At 46.7% G+C, this 11,635-nt stretch overlaps 1 protein-coding gene across 1 annotated transcript in view; it reads right to left on the bottom strand.

Annotated features, from left to right (window-relative positions):
* LOC115577859 (GDNF family receptor alpha-2-like) overlaps nucleotides 1-11,635 on the bottom strand; it is a 148,213-nt gene that overhangs the window by 23,437 nt on the left and 113,141 nt on the right. The window contains exon 5 of the mRNA XM_030410742.1: nucleotides 10,761-10,948. Coding sequence (XP_030266602.1) covers nucleotides 10,761-10,948 — 188 coding nt within the window. The remainder of the gene's footprint in view (nucleotides 1-10,760; nucleotides 10,949-11,635) is intronic.

The raw sequence follows: 11,635 nt of genomic DNA, 5'->3' as shown, positions 1-11,635 counted from the left end.
ACAAGCTCAACCAGATGAGATGTTTTACTTTTCTACAGTTCCCTCGCTGGAATCCTTCATTATTTACTGTCTCCAAAGTTATTTGTTAAATGTTTTAAATGCAGCAGTTTATCCTGAAGATATGCTAAAGCTAACAGGCGCAGCTAATAGGAGTTGCTAACAAGTGCAGCTAACAGAGGCAGCTAGCAGGAGCAGCTAGCAGGAGCAGCTAGCAGGAGCAGCTAACAGGAGCAGCTAACAAGAGCAGCTAGCAGGAGCAGCTAGCAGGAGCAGCTAGCAGGAGCAGCTAACAGGAGCAGTTAGCAGGAGCTGCTAACAGGAGCTGCTAACAAGAGCAGCTAGCAGGAGCAGCTAGCAGGAGCAGCTAACAGGAGCAGCTAACAGGAGCAGTTAGCAGGAGCAGTTAGCAGGAGCAGCTAACAGGAGCTGCTAACAGGAAGTGGACCTCTGAGTCGTGTCCTGTGTAAATATGTTCATGGCGCTCGGTCCAAAGTCGTGTTCTGGCGAGTGTCTGGAGTCTGTTTCAGGTCAGAGCGAGTACAGCGCTCTCTGTGTCTCTGTCGGATGATAATTAGTGGAGATGAATCTTTAACGAGCTCTGTGGGGAAATGAGAGAAGCTCAGACAGGATTTGATGGAGTGGCTTCAGATGCTCTGCAGCGTCTCTCTGACCTTCATCTGTCAGACGATTAAAGAGCATTGTTTAAAGATCAGTGAGTGTCTGCTGTTTTCATCAGAGGTGATATTAGCTGTCACATCAGCAGCTGTCGCAACCCTAAAGATGAAGAAACACACTCTACAAACATCCGGGTCCAGATGAGACGACTCTGCTGAGTTTCACCGGTCGCTCAGCGGAGGATGAGAGGTGACAGTGGAAATAACCAGCAGAGAGAACATCAGCTGATCGCTGCTGCCACATTCAGACGCCACGTTAGCTCGTATGCTAACAGATCTTTCAAAGTGAAGATAGTGACGAGCAGGTAGGACGTTTTTTCTGTAACGAGGCTCCAAACTAGAAGCGAAACTCTCGTCAAAATGCAACCGAGGCTTTTTTTGTGAATGTGTATGAATCAAACTTTCATGTGAAAGCATAATTACAATGAAAGAGGCACTTTAAAGATTTACCATATTTTTGTTTTTGGGTCAAACTCATTTTCAATGGGAGTGCTACGGGCACTTTTACGATAGCATCAAAATCTCTCTGTTTAAAACAGTAAGAAGTCTCGACACAACATGAAACTTTGCTGGTAGTATCACCAGGGTCTCTACACATGAACACGAGCATTGAGAACATTGTTTGTGTACACAGAGTTTACTAAAAAGAAGGTTTTTGAACAACTCACGTTAGCAGTAGCTTGTTCCGCTCGCCGCCGTCCTGCCAGTGGAGAAGTGTCGATCTCAGAATGTGACGTAACCTGGAGGACAGTTAAGGTGGAACTACTGTCTTCCAGCAACAACTATCCACGCCAGATCTCACGTGACTTTTCCAGCTTTTTATTTTAGTATGTTTTCTTATATGAGGCTCCTTTTTCAACTTCAAGGTCAAAACAACAAATTATCCTGCATTTATATGGAACTAAGCTTTAGGAGCGTTCCACCTTAACTGTCCTCCAGGTTACGTCACATTCTGAGATCGACACTTCTCCACTGGCAGGACGGCGGCGAGCGGAACAAGCTACTGCTAACGTGAGTTGTTCAAAAAGCTTCTTTTTAGTAAACTCTGTGTACACAAACAATGTTCTCACTGCTCGTGTTCATGTGTAGAGACCCTGGTGATACTACCAGCAAAGTTTCATGTTGTGTCGAGACTTCTTACTGTTTTAAACAGAGAGATTTTGATGCTATCGTAAAAGTGCCCGTAGCACTCCCATTGAAAATGAGTTTGACCCAAAAACAAAAATACGGTAAATTGTAAATCGTCATTGTGATTGTGCTTTTATACAAAGGTTTGACTCGGATACATTCACAAAAAGACCCTTAGTTGCTTTTTGTCCCAGCACATCGACGCTGACGGTGGACGAGGTGACATCAGCGTGAGAGACGAGCTCAGGTCACATTAGAAGCTACGAACTTTATCTAAAGACGAGCTGAAGCAGAGAAATCATCCACATTATAAGATCACAGCTCCTCCCACACACACATGTAAGAGCAATTATCTGTGTGTGTGTGTGTGTGTGTGTGAGTGTGTGTGTGTGAGTGTGTGTGTGTGTGGGAGAAAGTGAGGAATATTTAAATTAGATCACAGCGAGGCTGAGTGAGTCCAAATGGTCTTATTACTGACTGTTACAGGCAGAACTACATACTGAGAACCACAGCGACACACACCCACACACACACACACACACAATTTTCTCCACACACACATAAGTCTAACTCTTATTGGCTCTCACACACACATGTGTATGGAGGAGGCGTGGCCAGCTGTCAGGGAGGCATCACTCTGTGTGACCTCGACGTGTCAGTCATGGTGTAACACACTCCGGATCCCTCGAGTCTGATTCAATTATCACATCTGCTTTAACGAGGATAAACAAACACACACACAGACACACACACACACACACACCATATCAACACACACACACATTCATTCTATCTGAATACATTTCTGAGTTTTTAACCATGAAATAAACATTAAGAATTATTTAACATTTATAAACGGCACCTTAACGGAGCGTCGGGAAGTTTGAGTGTCACGTCGCCTCATTATATCTGTGCAGACCTCTGAATACATCAGCGTGTTCGCTCGCTGGTTATTTGGCTCTGCATATATTTCAGGCCAAACTAACTAACGTGAAATCAAGTGGAAGCAAACAAATGTTAAATTATCGGCCCAGAACACGAAGCTGCAGGCGGCTGCTTACGTAACGTAGTGTGATTGTGTTGATGCTACGTTACTGTTTACAAAACATCAACAAAACTCTGGAGATGATCAAACAGTAATTAACACGGAGAGCTTAAACCATCATCAGTCATCGTCAGCCATCATCAGCCATCGTCAGCCATCGTCAGCCATCGTCAGCCATCGTCAGCCAACATCAGCCATTGTCAGCCATCTTCAGCCATCGTCAGCCAACATCAGCCATCTTCAGCCATCATCAGCCATCTTCAGCCATCTTCAGCCGTCGTCAGCCGTCGTCAGCCGTCGTCAGCCGTCATCAGCCATCTTCAGCAATCAGCAGCCATCTTCAGCCAACTTCAGCCATCATCAGCCATCTTCAGCCATCGTCAGCCATCATCAGCCGTCTTCAGCCGTCGTCAGCCGTCATCAGCCATCAGCAGCAATCTTCAGCCATCATCAGCCATCTTCAACCATCGTCAGCCATCTTCAGCCATCGTCAGCCATCGTCAGCCATCTTCAGCCATAATCAGCCATCTTCAGCCATAATCAGCCATCTTCAACCATCGTCAGCCATCTTCAGCCATCATCAGCCATCTTCAACCATCGTCAGCCAACATCAGCCATCTTCAGCCATCGTCAGCCATCGTCAGCCATCAGCAGCCGTCTTCAGCCATCATCAGCCATCAGCAGCCATCAGCAGCCATCTTCAGCCATGGTCAGCCATCGTCAGCCATCGTCAGCCATCAGCAGCCATCAGCAGCCGTCTTCAGCCATCGTCAGCCATCGTCAGCCATCGTCAGCCATCTTCAGCCATCTTCAGCAATCATCAGCCATCATCAGCCGTCGACATCAGTCGACATCAGTCTGCTGATGTTGGGAAATAACAATAATCCATAATTCACTTCAGATGCATCAAACTAAAGTAACGAGTCTGTGAGGAGGAGAAAGTTCAGATGTAGTGAGGAGAAGTCACACAGATATTTGAGTACAGATATAAAGTATTTGTACTCTGTGATCTGCAGCTGCTACCAGCACAATCTCAGACTCTCCACTGTAGAGCTGCATTGTGGGTAATGTTGCTAAGTTGTGACAGAAGAAGAATGTGTGGACAAAGAAGTCGATGTGGTTCATGTGTTCCTGTTGGAGCAGAAACCAGAATCGGCGTCTCTTCTCTCGCTGAATGTTTGTGGAGATGAAATGTCTCCGGGGGTTCAGATCTCATCACGTTTGTTCAAATTCAACACAGGAAGTTTGTTTGTTCTAAATATGAGCGCCAGCAGCAGCCGGCGGCCTGCGGAGAAGCTCCTCGCTGGTTTACTGTGTCGTTACGCTGCAAATGATATGAAAGATGACAGTGTTTGTTAGCAGTGAAGGCCTCGTTCACCTCCATGAGCTTTGTTTTCTCATCTTCATTTAATGTGTGTGTGTGTGTGTGTGTGTGAGTGTGTGTGTGTGAGTGTGTGTGAGTGTGTGTGTTTGGTGATTAGCTGCTTTGTTTTGTCTTGATGTTCTCTTTAATTAACAGTCCCTAAGTGGGGCTGCTCATTTGCATATTTACATATTTGCATAGCTCATGAGTTGCCGGCTGCCGCTCTGCATCAGCGTCAGGAGCGGCTGCCTTCGGTCACACCTCAGCATCCATCGCTTCACGCTGCGTCTCCGGAGGGATCGCTCGCCTTGTTTCCCCTCAGAGGCTCATCGCTCGCCGCTCGTCGCTGCTTCAAACCATCCGGACGCTTTCAGACGCTCTGCAGAGGAAATGAGCTGAATCACAGAGAGCTTTTGTGTAAACTCTCACACAGACGCGAGGAGAGAGTGAGCGAGAGGCCTGTTGCGTCGCCGCCGTCCTCTGTGACCTCCAGGAAAGAGGCAGCTATTTCCATCACGCCACCACCTCACCTCACTGACCGTGTAATGGAGCGATGCAGGCGCTAGATTGGCTTCCTCGCCTTAAAACACCACTCAGCTGCCGCCGCCGGCTTTGGAAAAGCAGTTTAGCTGAGCACGGCTCGGTGCTCGGGCGTGTGTGTTTGCATACATACCACTGTCATTAGTGGAAGTGTTCTGTGGTTGATGGGGGTCATGAAGAAGCTGATACACATAAATCTGCACCGCCGCCAGATGTGTCCTGATGGAAACCTCCAACAAGTCTATTAGAAGTGAAGCTGTGTGTTCTCTGTCAACCCTGCTCGAGGTGGTTGAGGGTCACTCCACACAAACCATAAATGTGTATGTTCCTGCAGGACCGGCTGGATCGGTACTGTGTTCCAGAGACTGAGCTGCAGGGACGCGGTTCTGTAGAGGAAGCAAGTCTTTACTGTGTTCACACCGCACAGTGTAAACAGTCTATAAACCATCACACACCAGATCAGCCTTCAGTTCTCTGTTCCACTCCCAAAACAAACTGTCTGTCGACCTTCATCACAGTTTGGTTCGTCTCCCTCTTCTTCCTCACAGATCTCTGATGGACCGAGTCCTGGAGGTGAAAGTCTTGTTCTTAAATCCCACCCGGTCTGTTGATGTCTGCACAGACGGCAGGTTCATCTGCACACGAGGCAGCGGCTGCAGATGTTTCTATTATTTAACAACTGGATAATAAACACTTCTTATGTTGCGAGACGTAACAACGTAATGTTAACGGAGCAGAGCAGCAGTCAGTACTGACGCTGAGTGAAACCCAGTGAAGATTTGGCCGTCTTTTTCTGCAGCTTTAGACAGAAAGCAGATTGTGCAGGCAGTTGAGGTGGGTGGAGGTGTTGATGACCTGCACTGTTGTGCGACTCACAGCCGAGGAGTTTTAAAACCAGGAAACAGCTGATCACAGCAGTCAGTCCATCACTTCATCCGCGGACATTAAGATGAACAACTGGACAGCTGCTGAGATCCAGGAGATGCAGCGTCTCCTCGGTCTCTGTAGCTGTTTGGTTGTGTTAGCTTGTTGTTGTAGTGGCAAGCTGCTAACGGTCGCTACTTTCAAATTAAAAGCCCCCCGCTAAGAACCCAGTTCTAAACTCCAATGGGGTGCAATGTAAAGCTCTCATCTTTGCTGTCTTGAGGCAGCTAACGGGGCGCTCCACTGCACGCTTCCTTGAATAGCGTGTGTTTGACTGAGGTGGCGAGAATACGGAATAACGGGTCTATGATTATTTAAATCTATCGTGTTGCCACATTTAATACCACAGTCATTCTGACTGACACTGGTACCACGGGGATAAATATTCTTCAGACACATATGTTGTACGTCACTGTTCACGCCCAACGTCGTGCTTCACGTCACGTCATGTGTTTTTTTGGAACAGAAGGAATATTACACCTCCCTTTCACATAGACAAGGCAGCACATCTGCAGCCTTTACCTGTAGATGTGCTGCATTTTCTATCTTAAAGGAGCTGGTGAACTGGAACAAGAGGCTGAAAACTGTTCCTCCTCTTCTGTTCATCCTACAGAGAATCAGTTCTGGATCCAATCAGACGCTTCAGATTCTAGATTCACACCTGGAGTCGGCAGGTGAAGCTCCATGACGACAGAGTCTCATCCTCAGCTGTCTCTCACACTCGGGCTGGTGACATTCTGGTTTCCTGTCGACTGGTCGGTGGAAACATCAGTGTGACCTTCAGAGAACACATGATGTTCTGCTGCTGACGGCTGCTGACCGTCACACTCACATCAATCATCGTTTTCACTGACTGTAACAAACAGACACTGACTGACTCACTGCTCTCGTTCATCAGCAGCAACAGAGAACTGAATCCTGTGAAAAACCAGCGCCTCAGTTTAAAGCTGCAGTGACGTCACACATGGTTACAGAGCTTCAGTTCTCCTGATTCTGTTCATACAGACGCTTTTATCTGTCAAAGACTCGTCTCATGTCACATCAGACTCCATCATCTCCTGAGACGGCAGCTGCTTGATTGAAAACTGTTGGTCAAACCTGAAATCTGAATCTCTCACATGCTGTTACACTCAAACACTTTCTAGTAATTTATGAGGAAACAGTTTTGGTTCCATCAGAGCTCAGAGCGGTGACTGTACATCAATCAGCAGCACAGGAACCTCTCTGATGATTAAAGGACATTCACAGTAATCAGCCACTCTCTCAGGATTCAGTTTCTGTGTGGAGACAGAAAATAATCTCCGCTGATGGTTTTATTCATTCGTCCACATGTTGGATGGGAGCTGAAAGGTCTTCCTGTGGGTGAAGCTTCACGCTCCCTCGCACACATCAGTGTTTGTTGCTGTTAATATTCACAGAGCGGCTGTACTAAAATGGATATTCAGCGTCGACCGTGTTGCTCTCATACAGCAGCGTCCACTTAAAGCTCCCTGTGGCGTTCTGATTCACACATCTGCGTCCTCGCTGCATGTATGTACGCCGCTCTCGTCACCTCTAACTGGCACACTGTCGTGTTTCTCGGCTCATTACGGCGCAAAAGTGTCGGCCATCAAATCCACCTGACAAGTGTGCTGACGTAAAGAGGAGCGGAGGAGTGCTAACTGCTAACTGCTAACTGCTGAACAGACAGGAAGTAAGCTCAAATGAAGACGCCGGCAGATTTGTTCAGCTGATATGATGACTGATAACAGAAACCAACATGTGAATGCTTCTTCATGCACACTGAGTGTCAGAGAGGCTCAGATGTAGAGAGCACGGAGGGTTTATATGAGTTGACGCTCATTAAAGTAGTTCCTGGTGTTGAAGAGGACTCGGATCCTGTGGGACTCAAAGACTGGTTGGTTTAAACTGCGTTCCTCTGGAGCAGGCAGTAATGGTGGGAACTCCAGCGGGAGTGAGATTAAGGAAACAGTTCAGCGCTCGACTGTGGCGCCGGCCTCTAATTGGCGCCCTTAAACTGGAGCGGGATCAACGCCTGGCGGTGAAACGAGCCGGCCTCGGCAAACTGAACCTGGTAACAGTTCCGTGTGAGAACAGAGACAGTTTTAATGTGTGTTTGACTTCTAATTATAATCTCTAATTGTCCCGTAGCTTCACTGTAGTGGTGTGAACTTTGAGAAATCAGCGAGAACAAAGTGAACGTTTCACCTGCGGCTCTGTGAATTAAAGGTGTGACTGCGACACTCATTTCATATTCAAATAGATTTTTTTAGGTGGTGAAAACCTTTCAGAGCTCTCTGTAGGGTTCTCGTGCATAACTGGTGGCAAAGACTGTATTTAATTACTCTCCGTGTCAATCAGCGGCGTCCCCGAGCAGCCACTTCCTCCCGCTCGCTCACATCCACAGTGGGAGACGAGACTCCCTCGGAGCTGCCAGGACCCGGAGGACCGCCGGGACCCGGCTGATTATACAGCTCTCTGCTCTCCATCCGAGAATAATGGAGGCTAAAAATGAAAAGCCTACTCTGGACTCCTTTTTACAGCCAATCAAACAGGCTTCATGCTCCACGCATGACACCGGCGTGAAGCCGTCAGCGGCGCCGCGGACGCCATTGTTGTCAGGGCGAGAGAACAGAGTGTGTGTGTGGCGTTTAGGGGGAAACTGGGCTGAGCTTGTTAGAGGTTCTGTGGATGTTTTTTTGGTGGTCTGTGGGTTCTGAAGGGTGTGTGTGTGTGTGTGTGTGTGTGTCTAAAAGCAACTCTTCTTCTGATTTCTGCCTCCTTTGTTCTGAGACCGACGGCGATCAGGACGCAGAGCGATGGGAGCCAATCACCTTCCAGACGCTCGACCTCGTCAGGCAGCATCACTCTGCTGTGTGTCTGCAGCCAGCAGTGTTGATTCAGTGTGTCAACATCTACATGTTTATCTGAGAGCGCGTCGAGCAGCACGACGGACTGAACGTCACGTCCACACTGACCACACACACACACACACACACGCACACACACACACACACACACACACACACACAGTATGACAGACAACATGTAATTAAAAACAAAACAAACAAAACAATTACAGATGTAATCACTCGTCTGAATCAACAGTAATCTTGCGCTCAGTGAAAAGTCAGAAATGTATGTTCTCCTAAAAACAAAGTAAATTAATGTAGACGTCACTTTTCACATGTGACATGTTTGTCAGCAAGCTTTATTTTGAAAGGTCAACAGGAAGTTCACATTCTTGCCAACAGGATTGCAAAGTTCCTCTACCAAAACTGATGCAGGATCTGTAGAAGATCTTCTGACTTCATCATTTCAAACTGAAGAATTATGAACACTAAGAGTGAAGAAACATTATTTATATTCTTTACATTTCGCTCGCTAATTACTGCAGACGTTCTCTGAGGAACAGCGGTTCTGAGTGGTTCTGTAACTCAGCACTGACCACGAGAACAACAACACTGCAAGTGTGCAGCAGAAGACGAGTGAGCAACCAGAACCGATCCGATGTGATCAACACAGGATCTCACACAGAGCGAGCGAGGTACGTTTGAAATAATACAGAAGACATGTTGGTGATTTTATTGATTGATGGATCAGTCAGTCAGCTGTTTCCCTCTGATCAGTCAGTTTCTAAGCGAACTTTATATCTATTATGGTTGTGTCTTCTTTCTCTCGTGTTTCTGATTCAGCGGTTTATGAGCTGTAGTTTCTCAGACGCGGCTGAAGAGGTCAGTGTGTTTACTGGGGAAACTACAGTTTACAACCTGCTACATCAGCACCGCTGAGACAGAACCATCGACCCAGACAACCACTGAACATACAGTCAGGATGTAGCATGCTAGCTGGCTCATTCTGGACTCTGTGTTTGTGTCTGATCGTGGCTCACTGCCCTCTGGTTGTCCATCGGACCAGGACTGCATGAACTACATCAGCAAGGAAGTCATGATGCCGACATTACTGCGATGTTCAGCAGAACACGATGTGGTCGCAGCTAGTTACATGTTTTATTCTTCTTTTTATCCAGTTTTCATGGCGAGTGGCCGCCAGAGTTCAGGTGCATTATCACCTCCTACTGTCACATTTACACTGTATTATCACATGTTATCATCTTGATATCAATATTTCATTTTTGTCACCCCTGTTGTGACAGTGCACACTCACAGACAGTTCAGTGACAGAAACAATCAGCAGGAATTAAAACTCCACTCAGCTGTTTGTTCATCACTGTACTCAACATTACTGAAGCGTATTGCATTCACTTGAAAAAAAAAAAAAAACTCCGGTTTTTAATAATAATAATCTATTTTTTGGTTTGTTTTTCGGACTAATTATTTTCCTGTTTTTCGGAGTATTTATTTATTTTTTTTTCTGTTTTTCGGAGTAATTTTTTTTCTGAATCATCGCGATACTTCGAACTCCCATGAGAACCTCTATCCTGCAGGTGCTCAGGTGCCTGCGTAGAGTCGACAAACTGATGGTAATACCATCGATATGACTTAAAGACAGGACTATCTTCCAGTGTCTTAAACACAGCTCAAAGTAAATCTTGATTAAACTAAACAAGTCGGTCATGATTGTTTCCATCGAGCTCTCAATAAAGGAATGAATATGGTTATTGTTTCAAATGCTCTCTAAACTCAGAAAAAGATTTACTCAGAAAAACAGAAAACATTACTCAGAAAAACTAACCAAAAAAATAAATAAATAATTCAAGTGAATGCAGCACGCTTCTGTAACTCAACATGAATTCCTCCAGAGAGAGTCGACCAATCAGCGCCGCTGCTCTCTCAAGGACACTTCGTCAGCGGTCGCCACAGGAGGAGGGCGACTGCTCGTTCACTTCCTCCACTTCAAACTTCTCTAACCTTTAAAGCCAGTCGTTATCAATCAAACATGCAATTTTGACCCGAGAGAGTCCCAGATTTCTTTCCAATTAAACACTCCAGCAGCTGATTTCACTGATTAGTTCCTCCTCCTGTTCGACTATAATCACTGAAATGAGCAGCATCAAGTCTTCCAGGGAGAGGAAACAGCAGGTCACAATCACACCTGATTGGCCGCTGAAGGCCACACGTCTCACCTGCAGAGAGCGTCGGAGCGGCAGGTACGTCGCAGCTCCAGGCAGCTGGGTTTGTGCCTCTCCTGGTGCGAGCAGGAGGGGACGATGGTGCGGCGGCGGCGCTCGGCACACGCCTGATCCGGACACGAGCAGAACAGCAGCGGGTAACTCAGCTCCCATGAGACCCGCTCGAAGAACTGACGCAGGGCCTGAGACAGAGCGGAGACAGGCGGGTTAATCCTCTCAGCACCGACACACGGCTACATGTATTATGTGACGAGAGGCGATCAGAAGCTGTGCTGAGGTCAGATCCTGAATGCACTTTTATTACCGCCACTAAAGATCAGTTAGAGAGAAGGAGGGGAAGAGAAATTACATTTAGCTGTTAGCAGCACAGCGAGAGATGGAACCAGGAGCGGAAGCAGAAAATGAAACGTTAATAACCTTAAATCAGCATTCAGCAGTGACGAGGACGCCGTCAGCTCCTTCACTGCCCACGTTCAAATCAAATCCTCACTAAAGGGTAACTCCACCAATTCATAGAACTATATCTGATCTCCTCCTGAGTTTCTTTGTATGTATGTGGATGTTTCTGACTCCTACATGGATTTTATTGTCTACATGTGACTTTTCTTTAGAAAGTTACAGCCATTTATTTATTTCACAGCCCATGTAGATGTCCAAACCAGATCAGAGAGTGTTAGAGGACCCAGACCTCTTCAGAGGAACATATGATCCACTGAACAACAGTGACTCCACCACGTTCAGTCCTGAGCTGCTGACAGGCCAAACAAGACTTTAGTCTACACGAGGTTTTTAGGATTACTGGGCCAAAAGTTATTAAACATGTTCAGAATATTGTGTGTGTTCACAGGTCTCAGGGAGCGCTGCTGTAC

This window comes from Sparus aurata, unplaced genomic scaffold, assembly GCF_900880675.1.
Source record: "Sparus aurata unplaced genomic scaffold, fSpaAur1.1, whole genome shotgun sequence".
NCBI lineage: Eukaryota > Metazoa > Chordata > Actinopteri > Spariformes > Sparidae > Sparus > Sparus aurata.
Note: the sequence above shows the minus strand (reverse complement) of the source record. Positions and strands in the feature narration are given on the sequence as shown.